Genomic DNA, 22,785 nt, shown 5'->3' on the forward strand with positions numbered 1-22,785 from the left:
GTGATCCCGACCCAACCCATATATCCAGACCAGACCCATACAAAGGACCTCAACCAAGCTGGCATTAAAGTAGAAGTCTACCCTAACACTAAAATCCCTGCATCTACAGACATCCACGATCTAACACTAACCTTTCTAGCCCTGTGAAGAAGAGAACAGTATACATATCTTTTTTGAAGCCTATCTGACCTGATCCCAAGTTGAGCTGTCAGCCGTGGCTTTGCTGTGTAGAGGACACATCTGACAATGGATGCCCCATAGTAAGAATATGGGTGACGTCACTTCCCATTCATTTCACTGTTGTTGTTGGCTGTGTCTTCTGCAGAGCTTCCGCCGCTTGAGACCAGATCGGATCAGCTTCAAAAAAAGGTACGTATACTGATTTCTTCTTTACAGGGCTAGATAGGTTAGTGTTAGATCATGGATGTCTGTAGATGCAGGGATTTTAGTGTTAGGGTGGACTAATGCCCTGTACACATGGTCAGACATTGATTGGACATTCTGACAACTAAATCCATGGATTTTTTCCGACGGATGTTGGCTCAAATTTCTCTTGCATACACACGGTCACACAAAGTTATCGGAAAATCCGATTGTTCTGAACGCGGTGACGTAAAACACATACGTCGGGACTATAAACGGGGCAGTAGCCAATAGCTTTCGTGCGTCGGATTTGTGTACACACGATCGGAATTTCCGACAACGGATTTTGTTGGAAAATTTTATAGCAAGCTCTCAAACTTTGTCTGCCGGAAATTCCGATGGAAAATGTGTGATGGAGCCTACACACGGTCGGAATTTCCAACAACAAGGTCCTATCACACATTTTCCGTCGGAAAATCCGACTGTGTGTACGGGGCATTACACTTTAAGTTTAAAGCTTTCAACAAACCCAAAACCCATCATTCAGCTGTTAACTGCCAAAGCCTCAGTGTTCAGAAATGGCTCTGTCATTTTACAGTGAAATTACAGATGATGGGACTTAGAATCATGAAGAGAAAAGTGCAGTGCCAAAGTTGTCGTCCTGTGCAGAGCTTGGGCCAGAAACCCAAGTGGTTTGTAGGCATACACTTTTGCAGTATTGTTATCTTGCATACTTTTGTAGATATGTGCAAAATGGAAAAAATTGTTCTGTTTCATTTTGCATAGATTCGTTATGTTACTAATTTTGTTTAGTTGATTCATTTCAGAATTAATTTAGTTTAGTTTGAGTTCAATTTGTTTCATTTATTAATTGTTTAACGAATTCCAAATTTTTGGAATGATTCAAATTCGGATTGGTTGAAAAATGATCGACCGATTCAAATTCTGTGTAAAGAATAGCTGGTTGTTAAGGAGCAGGCCGGAAAGCCGGCTGCCGCATCCTTAAAAGTATAGTTCGCCTTTACCACAAATCTGCCTATGCAGATAAGGGGCATCTGTAGATAAACACAAACTGTGCAGTTCTGACTAAAGATGAATAATACCCTTGCTATAGGTGTAGGCCATTTACATACCTTATGGAGTCTGACTGGATTACTCCCAGGATGTTGCTAAGCGAGGCCTAGTCATCACTGCTCACCTCACTGATCATTTTTCGACTGATCCCAATTCAAATAGTTACGGAAATTTGGAATTTGTTGGAAAACTATATTATGAAGCAAAATTGAATGAATTTCAACTAAATTCCTTACTAATTTGTAAGGAATTTGAATAACCAAAAATTCATCCAAATTTATATTCGGCCAAAACGAATTGCACAAGCCTACATTTTGATGCCACAACAGGCTAAGGCAATACTCAGTGATATACTGTACATCCCTCATCACTTTAAAGTAGAAATCCAGACAACCAGGTAATATACAGTACATACACTATATATATATATATATATATATATATATATATATATATATATATATATATATGTATGTTTTGCTTACCAACGAATTTGTCATTTTGTTCAGCCTTTCTTGTGATTTACACACATTCACCGCACTGCACAGGTAGGTAGGTGACACCACTTTTTTTAAATTCATCTTGCCAGCTTTCTATGTCACCTCTATGTGTCCAGCCTGCTCATTGGACAATAAATCAGCAATCCTTCTGTCCATAGAAAAATTAGGTGACCCTGAAAGCAGTGAAGCTAAAGCAAGAAAGGGCAGATTTGTTTTCTTGACTATTTAGTGTAGCAGTAGTGTCTGGATCACAAGACTGCCCAGAAAAAAATGACCATTTCTTTGGCAGATAAGAAAGTTCACATACAAGTATTTCAACAGTGTATTGATGTTTGCCTGGAGTTCATCTTTCTTTTCTATGGGAGAGTTAATGATTGCATGAAGCATCAATCATCATATTGAGAAGTTGTGGTTCTTAGGGGAAAGGCTGTCATTGACACTCATCAAAAATACATATGGCTTCCTTTAACAACTAATCAGTGTCAGTGTGGCTAATTTCAGATAAAGGCTCTATCCAGTTCTCAGCTGTGTTATGGAAGTCAATAACCTGAGTGCTGTAATTTACTGAACAATCCCACTATGTCAGTAGGGAAAAAGTTTACTTGTTTGTTCTTTCTGAAAATGTATTTAGAGAACTGGCCACAAACTATGCAATTTGAATGTATGACATGCAGTATCTCACAAAAGTGAGTACACCCCTCACATTTTTGTAAATATTTTATTATATCTTTTCATGTGACAACACTGAAGAAATTACACTTTACTACAATGTAAAGTAGTGAGTGTACAGCTTGTATAACATGTCTTCAGCATACTGTCTTGTGCATCATCTTTAGAAGAGGCTTCCTTCTGAGATGACAGCCATGCAGACCAATTTGATGCAGTGTGCGGCCTATGGTCTGAGATGACAGCCATGCAGACCAATTTGATGCAGTGTGCGGCCTATGGTCTGAGCACTGACAGGCTGACCCCCACTCCTTCACCTCTGCAGAAATGCTGGCAGCACTCATACGTCTATTTCTCAAAGACAACCTCTGGATATGACGCTGAGTACATGCACTCAACTTCTTTGGTCGACCACGGCTAGGCCTGTTCTGAGTGGAACCTGTCCTGTTAAACCACTATATGGTCTTGGCCACGGTGCTGCAGCTCAGTTTCAGGGTCTTGGCAATCTTCTTATAGCCTAGGCCATCTTTATTTAGAGCAACAATTCTTTTTTTCAGATCCTCAGAGAGTTCTCTGCCATGAGGTGCCATGTTGAACTTCCAGTGACCAGTATGAGAGAGTGAGAGAGATAACACCAAATTTAACACACCTGCTCCCCATTCACAGCTGAGACCTTGTAACACTAATGAGTCACATGACACCGGGGAGGGAAAATGGCTAATTGGGCCCAATTTGGACATTTTCACTTAGGGGTGTACTTACTTTTGTTGCCAGTGGTTTAGACATTAATGGCTGTGTGTTGAATTATTTTGAGGGGACAGCAAATTTACACTGTTATACAAGCTATACACGCACTTGTCATTTCTTCAGTGTTGTCACATAAAAAGATATAATAAAATATTTACAAAAATGTGAGGGGTGTACTCACTTTTGTGAGATACTGTAAATATATTTGTTAAATAGTTAAAAGACTGGTGTTTAATAAGCATTAACGCAAGATAAAAGCAAGAAAAGCATTCATAGATGATGGGAGTTGAATTGCAGTGCAGAAAAATAGGGATTCCATATTTTGCTTGTACATTCCTATGTCATGTCTGATCACCCTTGATGTACAGGTAAGATATAGAGTACATATACAGTAGGCTATGTTTTACAGTGCATCCGGAAAGTATTCACAGCGCTTCACTTTTTCCACATTATGTTACAACCTTATTCCAAAATGGATTAAATTTATTATTTTCTTCAAAATTCTACAAACAATACCCCATAATGACAGTGTGAAAGAAGTTTGTTTGAAATCTTTGCAAATGTATTAAAAATAAAAAACAAAAAACATCTCATGTACGTAAGTATTCACAGCCTTTGCTCAATACTTTGTTGAAGCATCTTTGGCACCAATCACAGCCTCAAGTATTTTTGAGTACGATGCTACAAGCTTGGCACACCTATTTTTAGGCAGGTTTTCCTATTCTTTGCAAGACCTCTCAAGCTCCATCAGGTTAGATGGGGAGCGTTGGCGCACAGGCATTTTCAGAACTCTCCAGAAATGTTCAATCAGGTTTAAGTCTGAGCTCTGGCTGGGCCACTCAAGGACATTCATAGAGTTGTTTAACTCCTTTGTTATCTTGGCTGTGTGCTTAGCATTATTATCCTGTTGGACGATAAACCTTTGCCCCAGTCTGAGGTCCACACTGCTTTGGAGCAGGTTTTCATGAAGGATGTCACTGTAAATTGCTGCATTCATCTTTGCCTCAATTCTGACTAGTCTCCCAGTTCCTGCCACTGAAAAACATTCCTACAGCATGATGCTGCCACCACCATGCTTCACTGAAGGGATGGCATCGGCCAGGTGATGAGTGGTGCCTGGTTTCCTCCAGATATGACGCTTGCTATTCAGGCCAAAGAGTTCAGTCTTTGTTTCATGGTCTGTGAGTTCTTCAGGTACCTTTTGGCAAACTCCAGGCAGGCTGTCATGTGCCTTTTACTGAGGAGTACCTTCTGTCTGGTCACTCTACCATACAGGCCTGATTGGTTGAGTGCTGCAGAGATGCTTGTTCTTCTGAAAGGTTCTCCTCTCTCCACAGAGAAATGCTGGAGCTCTGTCAGAGTGACCATCTTGTCCTTGGTCACCTCCCTGACTAAGGCCCTTCTCGCCCGATCACTCAGTTTGGCCGGGCAGCCCACTCTAGGAAGTGTCCTGGTGGTTCCATCTATAAATGATGGGGCCACTGTGCTCATTGGGACCTTCAATGCTGCAGAAAAGTTTCTGTACCCTTCCCCAGATCTGTGCCTCAATACAATCCTATCTCGGAAGGGTCTACAGGTGATACCTTGTACTTCATGGCTTGGTTTATACTCTAAAATGCACTTATATAGACGGGTGTGTGCCTTTCCAAATCATGTCCAATCAACTGAATTTACCACAGGTGGACTCCAATCAAGTTGTAGAAACATCTCAAGGATGATCAGTGGAAACAGGATGCACCTGAGCGCATTCTTGAGTGCAATGGCAAAGGCTATGAATACTGTATGTACATGTGATTTTTTTTTTTTATCTTTTTATTTTTAATAAATTTGCAAAGATTTCAAAACAAATTTCTTTCACATTGTCATTATGGGGTATTGTTTGTAGAATTTTAAGGGAAATAATGAATTTAATCTATTTTGGAATAAGGCTGTAACATAACAAAATGTGGAAAAAGTGAAGCGCTGTGAATTCTTTCCAGATGCACTGTATATAGTAGACACAGCAGCGATATGTCATATGAGGCCAACCAGGGGCATCCACCTGTGAACTGTAATTCTCTACCCACCCCAAGTTTATTGGGGTGTTTCCCAGAACTTTTAAAGAGCATGTAAACTCAATAAGTAAAATGTCTTAAGTTTTAACACATTAATGTTATTATTAAAAGTAATTTGTAGTATATCCCTCTATAGTGTGCCTAAATCCAAAGAACCAAGTGTCATTATTCTCTGCTCTCTCTACAGTCTGCTATTTGCATGACTCCTGATAGGCTAAGCCAATTCCACAGCATCCCAGGTGATGACCTTCCCCTCTCCCCTCCAGTAAACAGTAGCTGACTGACAACCTCAACTGCGTATGTTTTTCTTTGAGCCTGTGTACAGGGGGTGTCTCCCTTTCCTCCAAAATGGTATACACAGAGTATACACATTATACACAGAGCTCTGTGCTCTAGCTGTGCAGTGTGTGCAACGTCAGATCATTGCCCCCTGCCTTCTGCTGCTGAGAAAAATCATTTGATCTGTGTACTGATATAGAGGAGAGAGGGCTGCAAATATATAGGTACAACTTATGTAGGAGGATTTGTTTCATCTGTGTATCACCTGAGGCTAATCACTTCATTGGGTATACAGTGGGGACAGAAAGTATTCAGACCCCGTTAAATTTTTCACTCTTTGTTATATTGCAGCCATTTGCTAAAATCATTTAAGTTCATTTTTTTCCTCATTAATGTACACACAGCACCCCATATTGACAGAAAAACACAGAATTGTTGACGTTTTTGCAGATTTATTAAAAAAGAAAAACTGAAATATCACATGGTCCTAAGTATTCAGACCCTTTGCTGTGACACTCATATATTTAACTCAGGTGCTGTCCATTTCTTCTGATCATCCTTGGGATGGTTCTACACCTTCATTTGAGTCCAGCTGTGTTGGATTATACTGATTGGACTTGATTAGGAAAGCCACACACTTGTCTATATAAGACCTTACAGCTCACCGTGCATTTCAGAGCAAATGAGAATCATGAGGTCAAAGGATCTGCCTGAAGAGCTCAGAGACAGAATTGTGGCAAGGCACAGATCTGGCCAAGGTTACAAAAAAAATTCTGCTGCACTTAAGTTTCTTAAGAGCACAGTGGCCTCCATAATCCTTAAATGGAAGATGCTTGGGACGACCAGAACCCTTCCTAGAGCTGGCTATCCAGCCAAACTGAACTATCTGGGGAGAAGAGCCTTGGTGAGAGAGGTAAAGAAGAACAAGAACCCAAAGATCACTGTGGCTGAGCTCCAGAGATGCAGTCGGGAGATAGGAGAAAGTTGTAGAAAATCAACCATCACTGCAGCCCTCCACCAGTCGGGGCTTTATGGCAGAGTGGCCCGACGGAAGCCTCTCCTCAGTGCATGACACATGAAAGCCCGCATGGAGTTTGCTAAAAAACACATGAAGGACTCCAAGATGATGAGAAATAAGATTCTTTGGTCTGAGGAGACCAAGATAGAACTTTTTGGTCCTAATTCTAAGCGGTATGTGTGGAGAAAACCAGGCACTGCTCATCACCTGTCCAATACAGTCCCAACAGTGAAGCATGGTGGTGGCAGCATCATGCTGTGGGGGTGTTTTTCAGCTGCAGGGACAGGACGATTTGGTTGCAATTGAGGGAAAGATGAATGCGGCCAAGTACAGAGATATCCTGGACCAAAACCTTCTCCAGAGTGCTCAGGACCTCAGACTGGGCCGAAGGTTTACCTTCCAACAAGACAATGACCCTAAGCACACAGCTAAAATAACGAAGGAGTGGCTTCACAACAACTCCGTGACTGTTCTTGAACGGCCCAGCCAGAGCCCTGACTTAAGCCTAATTGAGCATCTCTGGAGAGACCTAAAAATGGCTGTCCACCAACGTTTACCATCCAACCTGACAGAACTGGAGAGGATCTGCAAGGAGGAATGGCAGAGGATCCCTAAATCCAGGTGTGAAAAACTTGTTGCATCTTTCCCAAAAAGACTCATGGCTGTATTAGTTCAAAAGGGATTCTACTAAATACTGAGCAAAGGGTCTGAATACTTAAGACCATGTGATATTTCAGTTTTTCTTTTTTAATAAATCTGCAAAAATGTCAACAATTCTGTGTTTTTCTGTCAATATGGGGTGCTGTGTGTACATTAATGAGGAAAAAAAATGAACTTAAATGATTTTAGCAAATGGCTGCAATATAACAAAGAGTGAAAAATTTAAGGGGGTCTGAATACTTTCCGTCCCCACTGTATGTAAGCCTTTACAACCACTTTAATTAGGATAATCCCTATTGATCCTGCCATAGAAATACTTGCTGAGTCACTGTTAGGGGGTGACAACACACTCTCTCTTTCTCAATTGTGGTCCTGTGATGTCACTCCTTCACACTCTTTCACACACTCTCCCAATAAAGACTACAGCACAGGCAGGGTCAGCTGTTGCCACCATCAGGACACCTGACGTGAGAAAGGGAAAGTGGTTATAGCAGATCAGCAGCACTGAGAGGCTACAAAGGATGGAGGAAAGTTGCTTGGTAACACAAGTTGCTAATCAGCCAATCAAATGGCAGCAACTCATTCAGGCATCTAGTCGTGGTGAAAACGACTTGCTGAAGTTCAAACCGAGCATCAGAATGGGGAAAAAAAGGGGATTTAAGTGACTTTGAACATGGCATGGTTGTTGGTGCCAGACGGGCAGGTCTGAGTATTTAAAAAAACTGTGCTATAAAAATGCAATCATTACTGTGTAAATGGCACTGGCAGGGAAGGGGTTAAGCACTAGGGGTTAAGTGTGTCCTAGGGAGTGATTCTAACTGTGGGGGAGATGGGCTACCTAGGGCATGACAGCGATCATCGCTCCCAATGACAGGGAGCAGTAGACCTGTCATGTTGCTAGGCAGAACAGGGAACTGCCCTGTTTGCATAGGCATCTCCCCATTCTTCCGCTCCGTGACACGATCGCGGGCCCCCGGCAGACATCGAGTCCACGGGACCCGTGGGCACGGTCACACAGCGCGCGCCGGCGCACACGCGCCCACATTGCCTGTACGCCCATTTGCCCAGCTGTGCCATTGACGTATATTGTCGTGCGCTGGTCGGCATGTGGTTAAACCATAGTTGGCTAGAGTTATTAAGAAGATTTTATGTGGAAGGCGTAGGTTCATTTTAGTTTTCTATTGCAAAATGTGCAAAGTTTGATGTTATTTGCAAACTGGGTCAATGGAAATGTGATTGTGGATATGCAATAGATATACAAGAGGACCTTTCCGGGTAAAGAGCTATAAGGAATGTGATATAAGCTATAGCAACCAGCCAAAGTAAAACTGTCATTTAAGGCTGGAAATTGGAATAACACTGAAGTGGTTACGACCAAAGCAATTTTTTTTATTTTTTCCCCCAATTTACCTCTTAAAATACCTGCTGCGATTGTCCAGTCCATCTATTTGTCTTCATCAAAAAGATCTAATCTCTGTCACAGCGAACACGCTGAAAATGTTTTGTAATAAAGTTCACCGCAGCCCTGACAATTACTGAAACAATTTAGCATTGTCCGGAGGTACGTTGCCTGACCCCAGCTTGGACAGAGTTAAAATATGGATCCTCAAGCCCTTTGTTAAATGAATCATCTGTGTTCAGTGTGTTTGCATCAAAAGGATAATGGACCAAAAAAAAAAAAAAAGATAACAAGCAGCTTTCAAGGTCTATTATCCCTTTCATATCAATACAGTGACTATATAGCCGCAGTGCATTTAACATAGATGTCAGTGAAGTCTGTTTTCAACCAGGTTAAGCCATATTTATCTCTTTGTGAATAAAAGTTGTGAAACCTTAAGAAAATATTAAAACCCTACCATTAAATTCATAGGAAACATTACATTTTTAGATGTACTGTGTATTGTTATTTACTGTCTATTTTATCTTCTATCCTGCAGTTCTATAATGCATATAGTGCAATAAACCTAGCAATCAATTTGATTGTGCTAAATCTGCACATGCAAAGGCATTAGAGTCAAAATATGCCCTTTAATAAACTCTATGTAATGACTAATAGTTGATATGATAATCAGTCCATAAGTCAATTAGGAAAATATTTGAGTATAGCCTCAAATAGCAAAATCTAAACCTAGGCATACAATAATACCATCATCCAAAAATGATATAGGGAAACAGGGGGAGGGGTAAGAGCATAAGGGTAGCTGCTGAGGCTAGCTAAACATATACTCATACCCACAAATTTTGTGGTGGACTATCTCAGTATTTATCAGTACCAAGATAGTCCACCACAAAATTTGTGGGTTTGAGTATATGATTGGCTAGCCTCAGCAGTTACCCTTACGCTCTTACCCCTCTCCCTGTTTCCATAAGTCAATTAGGACATCTTTTAATTTAGTAGAAGTAAATGTGGCCATAAACAGGATCAAACCTGATGAATTTGCTCATCCAGTAAGGGTTAAAGTGTGTATATAGCCAAACTTTTTTTTAAATATTAGATAGAGTAGGGATAAATTTGAACCCTTGTTAAGTTTGAATTGCTGTTGTTTCTTCATTAGGGAGATGTCCCAGAGACAAAATGGGATGGGAAATTCAAAAGAGTGGTTTCCAGACAGTTGTTTCCAAGTAAGGGGAGATCTTCCAATGACAAAACCTGTTCCAGTGTCAACTGTCCAAGAGAGGAATTCTTTTCACATTGTAGGGTTTGCCTCTCACTTCCATGGTGCACCCACGGAACGGAAATTGGAAAGAAGACTTCCCAATGGAAAACAGACAGCAAAAATTAAATTGATAGGGGTCCCAACCCTTCCTTACTCTATCCAAATCTAAACTACAAAGATTTTTCTGTACATACACTTTAAACGCAATACGCACACAGGGGCAAATTACTGTGACATAGTGTTCCCAGTTGAACAAAAGATACCCAAATGATACTTGAACAGCTAATAATAAGGGGGCCTCAGATACCATCCTCCATCACACCCTACATAAATGAGTAGGAAGTATATACTGTATTATTGCCATCTATTTGCAATGATAGAAGCCTCTATCCCTGCTCTATTGTTTACATGGTTGGAAAAGCCTGAATGCATCTAAACATTCCTAAGAGCTAGGAATGTTTAGCGCTTGAGCATTTTTTCATTTCAGTGTCCAGAATAAATGAATATTCTGCTTAATAAAATAACTAAATGACCTAAATGCACCCAAACACCTGCTAGGAGAAAAGCATTTACAAAGGCCCCAGTGTAAATAAAGGCTGAAGTCACTTAGCTGGAACAAGTATGCAGATAGAGAGCTCTGAATATGCTTTATGCAAACTAGTTTTATACCACCTGTTTTCGAAAGTGTGTAAACCAAAAGCACAGCATTAGATCATCCACAAGGCAACCTAGAAAGAAGCCTAGGACCTGCTGGTTGTCCAGAGGTGCCAGCTACAACCTTCATGCTCCTGCAGTGAACCAAGGGCATAGTGCAGTTGGTCATATCTGTCCACTTGCCTGTCACTTGGTGTCTGATTGCCATGACCGTTCAATGCTATTTGGGCAACTCTGCAACTATTACAATCTTTATGAATGTCAATATGTCAATCAAAGTGATAGGGGTGCGGTGCAATGTTCTTACCTTGCCTAGTGCCTAACTACTTTAATACATCTTTGGTCAGCATATTATCCTTTTACTGGTCTCCTTTAAATTATATTTATCACTAGGGATGAATTGACGGTTTGGTCCAAACCTACGTTTGGACTAAACTTTGGTGGACGAATGGCCAAACCTTTGCCTGTTTGGCGGGAGTCGAAAATCAGATATAGAAGTCACAAGTGTTTAGATGTCCTGTGGAACCTCAAGCATATTTGTTTGTTTTTTTCTTATTCACAAAATGTTCCACCCCCTTAAAATGGATACCAGACTCAAAGGGTCTGGTATATATATATATATATTTATATATATATATTTTTTTTTTTTCTTGGGGGGGGGGGGGGTGCTTTATGCATTTTTGCATCATTATTGCTGTGAGATGTGTTACAGTAAAAGTTACATTTACCAATTAAAAAAAAAATATGTTCAGTTTAAATTGCCAGCAAATTACATTCTTTGCAAGCTTCTTTTTTTTTTTTTTTTAAAGTAAAAAACAGCACATAGACCCCTCCAAACTTCACCCAAAATACATAGCAGACTCTTGAATGGGTCTTTTTAAGAAGCTGTAAATGACATGTTCCCTAAAGCAGTGCCCATCTCCATGTTATTTTTGACACTCCTTTGCCTATTAGCCCAAAAAGGGCATTTTGAATTTGACAAATTCAGTTTCAATGTATTTAATGGGGTTCAGATTCAGCATTTGAACTTGTTTGAAGTTTGACAAGAATATATGACACTCATGGCCAACATCCATAATAGAGACTTAGAGAAAAAGGAAATAATAGGAATCAGACTATGGAGGCCAGGCATGGAGAACACACATCGCATAAAAAATGATAAGCTTTTATTAAATACCATATTTAAAAACAACTTACAAAATGTTATTATTATTTATTATTATATAGGATTTAGTGCCGGTTCACACAGGGGCGACTTGTCAGGCGACCTAGTCGCCTGACAAGTCACCTCCCGTTCTGTACAATGGAACCATTCTAATAGGAGCGACGCAAGTCGCTCCGACTTAGAAAAAGGTTCCTGTACTTCTTTTGGGGCGACTTGAGGCGACTTGCATAGACTTCTATACAGAAGTCGTTTTGCAAGTCGCCGTGGATGTCGTGTGAGGCGACCTGCAAGTAGTGCCGCCCCTAGTGTGAACCGAGCCTTATATAGCGCCAACAGTTTACACAGCGCTATACAATATAAAAGGGAGACAATTCAGTTACAATACAATAAAATACAAGAGGGTTGAGAGGGCCCTGCTCAGAAGAGCTTACAATCTAATAGGGAGGGGCAGGTGCTAGAAAGGGTTGTAACTGTGGAGAATGAGCTAATGGAAGTGGTAAAAGATTAGTTGGAGGCGTGATAGGCTTCCCTGAAGAGATGAGTTTTCAGGGATCAACTGAAGGCAGCTACAGTAGGAGATAGCCGGACAGATTGAGGTAGAGAGTTCCAGAAGATAGGAGGCGCTCTGGAGAAATCCTGGAGATGAGCATGGAAGGAGGAGACAAGGGAACTTGAGAGTAGGAGGTCTTGAGAGGAGCGGAGAGGAAGATTTGGGTGATAATTGGCGACAAGATTGGTGATGTAGCTCAGGGCAGAGTTGTGAATGGCTTTGTATGTTGTGGTTAGTATTTTGAATTTAATTTGCTGGGTGATCGAGAGCCAGTGTAGGGATTGGCAGAGAGGGTTGGCAGACACTGAGCGGTTGTAAAATGTAAAATTAAAATGTATGTATATATCTGATTTAAAACCAGTAGTACTTTGGGTACATCAAACCATATATATTCATACAACAATGGTTCTTCACATATTCTGTAGATAGTAATGATGATGATTACAAGTCCTCATGTATCAACACATTTCGCCAAGATCGCTTCATCAGGACTCATGAAAACATTGTATGAAAATATCTACAACAAAATAATGACATTAAACATCATCAAAAGAAAACATTATAATCTGATGCATATATATATCCACTACACGTAGCATACCTCAGCACCAAAGCACCCATGCACAGACAACCCCCCTGGGTGGGGACAGGAGAATCAAGAGAAGGCCAATGGGGCGACAGAGCACACAAGGGGACCAATGGTATATCTATATAAAGGAGACTATCAGGTAATATGTAGCCTACAATATCAAATAGACCACAGTGGACATAAAGACAAAGATATTTAATCATTACCTATTATGGACTCCCTAATAAGGGTAAACTTTATGTGTCAGAAGGAAGACAGTCCTGAATAGGACTAGCATCTAGGCAAATATTATACAGATTGGTAAAAAATATATATGAAGCCATTTATCACATAGCAGTAAACTATCTGCCTATATAGTTAGTAAAATGTGATACCTCAATAGGATCCAGTTAGAGATGTGCCCAGAGTCTACTTCTAAGTTAGTACAAACTAAAATCCAGCTATATGATTTGAAGTTTGCCGCTCATTCCTCTTTATCACTATTAGCTATTTCTTATCACAAATGTATTAATACTTGTGTACTACACTTTGATTTCTTATGTTATTGATGTGAAGACTCATTAAGAACCACCTCCAAAGACTAAATTTCCCTGCCCAATCCTTTACTAGCATTGATCTTTTTTTCTGTTTCAGACAAAATAACTTTGCTCGCGGTTTGGAGCACCAGCTGCCAGATGGCCTTCTTGTTACCACCGTACCATCAGAAACTCAGTGTCACGAAGAGATATCTGAGCCCGTTCCCGACCCTGATTTCCTGACAGGTCAGTAAATCCATTTATTTATCCACTCACAGCTGGTTCAATACAATGCGACAGGAGAGCAGATCAAGAGATGTCTAATAGATTTGGAAATTGCATGCTTAACGGTAGTGTGAAAGTCAGGTTGTCAAAGGAACGCATGAATGTGAATTACCTTGGTGAAATGTACTTTTTCTACACTGTTGTTGTGTTATTAGCTACTTATTCCTACCATACTGGAGTATTCTGTTTACTGGGTGTTTAAAACCTATATTATCACCCTTTAATGAGTTATCGCGTGTCAGTCTTGGAAGTTTTTCTTTTTTTTTTTTTTTTTTTATGTGAGTGAAAAGCCTGATAAACCATTAAAAGGTGATAATATTGAGTGATAACACATAAGCTACAGATCGATGAAACCACCTCTGGGTAGTGATGTCTCAGACAGGTTTGCGAAGGAAATGTTACATTCAAATAAGGCTTCCTGAACCCTGATACAGCCAAAGAATGACTTTCCTGTGAGGGAATGGAATCTTGTTATCATATTCAGTCTGAGCTTGAGGAAAGCTGTGATGTAAAACAAAAAGGGACCTTGATTTGGAGTCTGCATAACCACTTGACCTCCAGAAGATTGACCCCCCTTCATGACCAGGCCATTTTTTGCAATACGGCACTACGTTACCTTAACCAAAAATTGTGCAGTCGGGCGACACTGTATCAAAATATTTTTTATGTAATTTTGTTCCCACAAATGGAGCTTTCCTTTGGTGGTATTTTGGTGGTCACCACTGAGGTTTTTATTTTTTGCGCTATAAACGAAAAAAGACCGACAATTTTGAAAAAAAAAAAAACAACATTTTTTAATTTCTGCTATAAAACACATCCATAAAAAAATTAAAAAATGTATTTCTTCAGAAATTTAGGTCAATATGTATCCTGCTACATAGAAAGTGAATTTGGCTACAGCCACATCTGAAAACAGGAAATACAAAACAATTGCTGGGCCAGATATTCCAGAACCCACCTAACCCAACTAACCACTTTGGAGGCTCAACATGGAGACAATGCTTTGATAAAATATTTATTTTATTGTACAAAATTCACAAAAACAGAGGCATATGAGCCTAAAATTGTTCCACAAATAAATGTTGCAAATTAAACTCTACAAAGGTACCGGAAGACCATAAGTTATAGGTATCAAAAAACATGAAACCACTTGTAGAACTGTATGCTTCCGGTACAACCCAATCTGCCAGATCAACATTTCGCCAGTAACTTGGCTTCTTCAGGACCCGATATGGCACAGTAGAGCAACACTAAATACACTGTACAAAAAAGAGAAAATATATAGGTAAGTACACACAAAATATGACATCTAACCACAATGAACACATTATTATTTAAATCAGTACAAATGCTTGCACTGTTGTATTGGATCGCACAAATCCAATAAGGTACAGCCTAGGGGTGGGCACAGCGGCACCAGAGCCCACCGTCGAGCAGCGGAAAATCGTCAAGGGCAGAGGTGCTAAAGAAAAACCTATAAGTAAGTATTCTGGAAGCTACAGGTTTTTGTAAAAAAGATTCCAATAAGCTTATGGTTTACATGAATGTTATAGCGTCTACAGACTATGGGATATATTTATGGTATTTTTGTTTATTAATTATTTTATATTAGTAATAGCGGCAATCAGTGACTTATAGCGAGGACTGCGATATTGCGGCAGACAAGACACTAAATGACACTTGTGTGATCAGTGAAAAAAATATACACCGTCACTGTACTAATGACATTGGCTGGGAAGGGGTTAAACATCTAGGGCAATCAAAGGGTTAAATGCATGCCTAACCAGTGTTTTTGTGTATACTATGTGTGCTGCTTTTGCTAGGGGAAGAGATGGATTCTAGTGTCTGCTTTGCAGGAACACAGGACCCATGTCTTCCCCCCTGTCAGAACCAGGATCTGTCTTGTTTACAGCACATAGGCAGATCCCTGTTCTGTGCAGTTTATCGGCGATTGGTGGGTCCTGGAGAACATCAAGTGCCCGACACCCACAAGTCAGTTTCTGCTGTGAATTTTCACAGCAGAAGCAGCCCATCAACTGCACACGTGCACCCCCTGCAGGCGAAAGTCCAGAAACAGCTATAGGGTGGTCGCTAAGTGGTTAAAGGGATTATATTTTTTAGTAATTTTCAATATGTATATATGTTGGCAAATTTAATCCATCCACAAATATTGCAGCTTACCAATAATTAGATGTGGTGGCTGCATTTGTTTTCTTTTTTTAAGGCTATTTTCCCTCTGTTTTTACCTGGTGATCTGGCCAGTAACACACCTCCTGTATTATAAAATGCCCCCATATGGATGAAGGTGCACAGGGGGGCACATTGGGACAGTAGCATTGTCAGTCTAGGGGGAGGGGAGTGTTAGATGTACCAGTAGATTACAGTACACTAACAAATTGAAGCCAAATTCCAGCTAATACTTTATTAGCAGCTTTTTTTGCTTTTGGGATAAAAGTTTTACATAACTAAATTATTTCAAGCACCCTTGCCAGTGTTAAATGGTCTGTCTCATCCCTGTAACTGCAAGCCAACTTTTATGTTGAAAAACAACAAACTTACTGGCTGGATCTACTCACAGATAAAAAAAAGAGAAAGAAAGCCTAAAAAGGATGCTAATGTAGCCATCATATCTAGGAATTGGTAAGCTGAAATATAATAAATGATTGTTTTTGGGTTATTTGTGTCATTCATTAACTCCTGCTATCTAGTTCCCTCATCACCTCCTCTTTAGATCATATCAGGACTTCTCCAGAACCTTTCACTTCCTCTGGAACTCCTTACATCAGTCCCTTCAGCAGTCTTCTACTCTCGATAAATATAAAGTAATGCACTTGGGAGCTGAAAATATAAATGCAAACTACACGCTAAGGGGAGAATCTCTGGGGAAATCAAGGATGGAAAAAGATCTGGGGGTTCTAGTAGATACAATGCCAAGCTGCATCAAGCAAGACTTGCAGGCTATTAACATACATTAAAAAGGGGATATACTCAAGAGATAAGTCTATAATTTTACTACTGTACAAAACTTTGGTACAGCCACTTCTTGAGTATGCCATCCAATTCTGGTCACCAGTCCTCAGGAAGGATGTGCTGGAGCTGGAGAGAGTCCAGAGAAGGGCAACAAAGCTAATAAGGGACCACCGTTGTGAGAAAAGGCTACACATTTAAGGCTGTGTTCACACCCATGTGAATTGGATGTGGGTTTCCCTGCATCTAATTTGCATAGCAAGAGATTGTGACCGGCTTTCTATGGAGTCGGTTCACACATCTTCGCAGTGGCTCCGGTGCGATTTGCACAGGAGTCCTGTGCGTCTTTTGGTGCGTTTCAGGTCCGATTTGAGCCCAAATTTTTGGCTGAAACTGTGAATGGAGATGCACCGGACTCCTTCTGTGAGCCGATGCATGTTATAGTGTGAACCCAGCCTTAAGCTTATTTTTCCTGTAGAAGAGATGCTTAAGAGGGGATATGATCACAACATATAAATATTTAAATGGTGATTCTTGCAGAGGGAGAAAATTGTTCAGTCTCAGGTCGCTCAAGAAGACACGTGGCTACTCAATGAAGTTGAATGAGAAGCAGTTTAACCTTAACTGCTTCAGATCTGTGCTATAGCCAAATGACAGCTACAGCGTGGACCTACTTTGCCGGGAGGACGTCTATGGATGTCCTCCCGTGCCCGAGCGGCCTGTGCGCCCCCTGCAGGGCACGTGCGGCGTGCTCTGTGATCAGCGAGTTTATGAGACATCGATCCGACCCCTTACCACGTGATCAGCTGTCAACCAATGACAGCTGATGGTGTGATGTAAACAGAGCCGATAACCGGCTATTTTTTCTCCTCGCGCTGAAAGCATGAGGAGAAAAAAAAAGCTGATCACTGGCGGCTGTGAGAGGGACATCAGTCCCGATCAAGGTGAGCTGCTCATTTGTGCCCACCTCTGCCACCTGCCAGTGCCACCTAGCAGTACACAACAGTGCCGCCTACCAGTGCCCATCAGTGCCACCTATCAGTGCCCACAATCAGTGCCTCATCAAGAGTTCTGCCCATCAGTGTCACCTACCAGTGACGTGTCACCTACCAGTGCCCATCAGTGCCACCTATCAGTGCCACTTATCAGTGCCATCTATCAGTGGTACCTATCAGTAACACCCATCAGTGCCCATCAGTGCCACCCATCAGTGTCACCCATCAGGGCCCATCAGTGCCATCTTATCAGTGGCCATCAGTGCCGCCTTATCTGTGCCCATCAGTACTGCCGTATTTGTCCCCATCAGTGCTGCCTTATCTGTGCCTATCAGTGCCGCCTTAACTGTGCCTATCAGTGCAAATCAGTGCAGCCTCTCGGTGCCCACCAGTGCAGCCTATCAATGCCCACCAGTGCCGCCTCATCAGCGCATATCAATGAAGGAGAAAAATTTTATAACAAACTATGAAACATGATTTTAAAAATGTTTCCATCTTTTTTTGTTTGTTTAGCAAAAAAAAAAAAAAAAAACCCAGCTGTGATTAAAAGAAAGCTCTATTTGTGTGAAAAAATGATAAAAATTTCATTTGGGTACAGTGTTGTATGACCGCGCAATTGTCATTCAAAGTGCGTCAGCGCTGAAAGCTGAAAATTGGTCTGGGCAGGAAGGGGGGGGGTTTAAGTGCCCTGTAAGCAAGAGGTTAAACTGCATAGGCGGTTCTTTGCTGTTAAAGTGGTAAGGATGTGGAACTCCCTTACACAATCAGTGGTGTAAGCAAGAGTGTCAACGATTTAAAAAAATTCTTAGATAGGCATCCTAGGGTAACCAATATACAGGGATATGGGAAGTGCTAGAGACATAAACGCATACACACACCCACACAGGTTGAACTGGATGAACTGATGTCTTTATACAACTTTATAACTATACCCACCTCTAGGTGATTCCTTCCTCTTCTCTTTAGGGAAGTCTTCCACCTCTGTCTACCCCCCCCCCCCCTCAATTTCGAGCATCCGCCCAATTAAATATTATTAAAATGGCGCCCCTAGTGTACAAATGCTATAAATCAAACTAATAATAAGCCGCTGCCGTCGATTTCGAGCATCCCCCCAAAACCTCCTACCCTCTTGTTTTGTATTGTAACTTTACTGTCTCCCTTTATTTTGTAAAGTGCTGTACAAACTGCTGGCATTATAAAAATCCTGTCTAATAATATTATTAATAAAACCAACCATTACCCACAATACAATGCAAGTCTCCCCTCTCCCCATCCACACAATGTTGTATCGAGGAACAATCACACCCGATGAAAGCAGATTTTAACCTTCAGCGCAGGCATTTCAGCAGCTTAGAGTTTACTGGCTGGAGTTCCCCTTTAGATGAGGCCAACGTCTTGGCTACTGACATTGTACCATAGTGTTGTGATGGGAAATAAATAAAAGGTTCTGACGTGAAATTCACAGTTAGACAATTCTAGCTCAAGACAATGCTAATCAGCACTGTGACATTATCGAACCATTCCGTTTTTCTTAGACATCTTCTTATCCCACTCTAACATATGCTGCGTAGTCAGCGCTCCGATATTGTATGAACCCTGTCTAATTAGCAGCTTTCATAGATAAGTGGGATCTGTCATTACTCTCCGCTCACCTATCACGAGAGCTGTCCGCAATTCTCCTTTTTTTGCTTACGCTGTAACCTTATACATGCACACACATTATCTTCCCTTTATGGAAATTGGTAACGTGACTTAAACAGATGAGGTTGACCTTTTGTTAATATGATAAAAGGATTGTAAGGATGTTTTGACTCTTCCCGGTCTCCTGTATCTCACAAATACTGCAAGCCACCTCCTTGCCAAATCCTGGCCAGATTTCATTTTTTTTTCCTTCTTCAATGCATATTCACGGAAAGGATGGCAGCATCCGGCGCTTTGTGAGCTTAGCCTGCATCAGTCGCTGTGCTGCCAATTTAAAATTTATGTTTTTATGGATGTGTGTTCAACAGAAAGGAGTTGCTACAGCATGTTCTGTGAATATTTAAAGCAGCGGTTATCAACTTATGAGCTAAAGGGAGCCTCAAATTCAAAATTCAATCCCTGATATCAACAAAGGGCTGCACGTAATGTTCAATATACACTCACTGGCCACTTTATTAGGTACACCTGTTCCATTTCTTGGTAACACAATTTGCTAATCAGCCAATTACATGGCAGCAACTTAATGCATTTAGGGATCTAGACGCGGTGAAGATGACTTGCTGAAGTTCAAACCGAGCATCAGAATAGGGAAGAAAGGGAATTTAAGTGACTTTGAACGTGGCATGGTTATTGGTGCCAGACGGGTTACATAGTTACATGTTACATAGTAGGTGAGGTTGAAAAAAGACCCAAGTCCATCAAGTCCAACCTATGTGTGTGATTATGTGTCACTATTACATTGTATATCCCTGTATGTTGCGGTCATTCAGGTGCTTATCTAATAGTTTTTTGAAACCTACGATGCTCCCCAATGAGACCACTGCCTGTGGAAGGGAATTCCACATCCTTGACGCTCTTACAGTAAAGAACCCTCTACGTAGTTTAAGGTTAAACCTCTTTTCTTCTAATTTTAATGAGTGGCCACATGTCTTGTTAAACTCTCTTCTGCAAAAAAGTTTTATCCCTATTGTGGGGTCACCAGTACGGTATTTATGAATTGAAATCATATCCCCTCTCAAGCATCTCTTCTCCAAGAGAGAATAAGTTCAGTGCTTGCAACCTTTCCTCATAACTAATATCCTCCAGACCCTTTATTAGCTTTTGTGCCCTTCTTTGTACTCGCTCCATTTCCAGTACATCCTTCCTGAGGACTGGTGCCCAGAACTGGACAGCATACTCCAGATGTGGCCGGACCAGAGTGGGAGAATTAACATTTTATCCCTGGAGTTAATCCTTTTTTAATGCATGCCAATATTCTGTTTGATTTGTTAGCAGCAGCTTGACATTGCATGCCATTGCTGAGCCTATCATCTACTAGGACCCCCAGGTCCTTTTCCATCCTAGATTCCCCCAGAGGTTCTCCCCCAGTGTATAGATTGCATTCATATTTTTGCCACCCAAATGCATTATTTTACATTTTTCTACATTGAACCTCATTTGCCATGTAGTTGCCCACCCCATTAATTTGTTCAGACCTTCTTGCAAGGTTTCCACATCCTGCGGAGAAGTTATTGCCCTGCTTAGCTTAGTATCGTCTGCAAATACAGAGATTGAACTGTTTATCCCATCCTCCAGGTTGTTTATGAACAAATTAAATAGGCATGGTCCCAGCACAGAACACTGAGGAACCTCACTACCCACCCCTGACCATTCTGAGTACTCCCCATTTATCACCACCCTCTGAACACGCCCTTGTAGCCAGTTTTCAATCCATGTACTCACTCTATGGTCTATGCCAACAAATCTTATTTTGTACAGTAAAAGTTTGTGGGGAACTGTGTCAAATGCTTTTGCAAAATCCAGATACACCACGTCTATGGGCCTTCCTTTATCTAGATGGCAACTCACCTCCTCATAGAAGGTTAATAGATTGGTTTGGCAAGAACGATTCTTCATGAATCCATGCTGATTACTGCTAATGATACCATTCTCATTACTAAAATCTTGTATATAGTCTCTTATCATACCCTCCAAGAGCTTGCATACTATTGATGTTAGGCTAACTGGTCTGTAATTCCCAGGGATGTATTTTGGGCCCTTTTTAAATATTGGTACTACATTGGCTTTTCTCCAATCTGCTGGTACCATTCCAGTTAGTAGACTGTCAGTAAAAATTAGGAACAATGGTCTGGCAATTACTTGACCAAGTTCCCTAAGTACCCTCAGGTGCAAGCCATCCAGTCCCGGTGATTTATTAATGTTAAGTTTCCCAAGTCTAATTCTAATCTTGTCCTCTGTTAGCCATGAGGGTGCTTCCTGTGATGTGTCATGAGGATAAACACTGCAGTTTTGGTTACTGAAGCCCCCCGATTCCCTCGTGAAGACTGAGGAGAAGAATAAATTCAATACCTTCTCCATCTCCCCATCGTTTGTAAACATATGTCCTTCCTCATTCTTTATGGGGCCAACATGGTCTGTCCTCCTTTTTTTACTGTTTACATAATTAAAGAATTTCTTGGGATTTTTTTTTGCTCTCCTCTGCTATGTGTCTTTCGTGTTCTATCTTAGCCGCCCTAATTGCACCCTTACATGTCTTGTTGCATTCTTTATAAAGTCTGCATGCTGATGATGATCCCTCAACCTTGTATTTTTTGAAGGCCTTCTCTTTTGCTTTTATATGCATTTTTACATTGAAGTTAAGCCATCCAGGACTTTTGCTCCCTTTTTTTTTTTCATTTTTTTAACCCAATGGGACGCAATGGCTAATGCCCGTATTTAATATGCTCTTAAAACAAACCCATCTCTCCTCTGTGTTCTTTGTTCCTAAGATTTTATCCCAATTTATGCCTTCTAGCAAGGCTCGTAGTTTAGGGAAGTTGGCTCTTTTGAAATTCAGTGACTTTGTATTTCCCTTATGTTTCCTAATTGCGTGATTTATACTGAAGCCAATTGACCTGTGATCGCTGTTTCCTAAATTGCCCCTTATTTCCACATCCGTGATCAGGTCTGTATTGTTGGTAATCAGTAGATATAGTAACGCTTTATTTCTAGTTGGTGCGTCTACCATCTGACCCATGAAATTCCCCTGCAAGACATACAGGAACTGGCGAGCCTTAGACAAATGCGAAGTTGGCCTGAGTATTTCAAAAACTGATGATCTACTGTGATTTTCACACACAGCCAAATCTAGGGTTTACAGAAAATGGTCCAAAAAAGAGAAAATATCCAGTGAGCGGCAGTTGTGTATACAAAAATGCGTTGTTGATGTCAGATGTCAGAGGTCAGAGGAGAATGGGCAGACCAGTTTGAGATGATAGAAAGGCAATGGTAACTCAAATACCCACTCATTACAACCAAGATAAGTAGAATACCATCTCTGAATGCGCAACTCATTGAAGCTTAAAGC

The 22,785-nt window shown here is 40.9% G+C and overlaps 1 protein-coding gene across 1 annotated transcript in view; it reads left to right on the plus strand.

Moving 5' to 3' along the window:
• Window positions 1-22,785, plus strand: part of ASTN1 (astrotactin 1) — an 843,969-nt gene that overhangs the window by 714,527 nt on the left and 106,657 nt on the right. Inside the window, exon 14 of the mRNA XM_073592047.1 lies at window positions 13,610-13,737. Within this exon, the coding sequence (XP_073448148.1) occupies window positions 13,610-13,737 (128 nt within the window). The remainder of the gene's footprint in view (window positions 1-13,609; window positions 13,738-22,785) is intronic.

Source organism: Aquarana catesbeiana, linkage group LG07 (genome assembly GCF_042186555.1).
Source record: "Aquarana catesbeiana isolate 2022-GZ linkage group LG07, ASM4218655v1, whole genome shotgun sequence".
Lineage (NCBI taxonomy): Eukaryota > Metazoa > Chordata > Amphibia > Anura > Ranidae > Aquarana > Aquarana catesbeiana.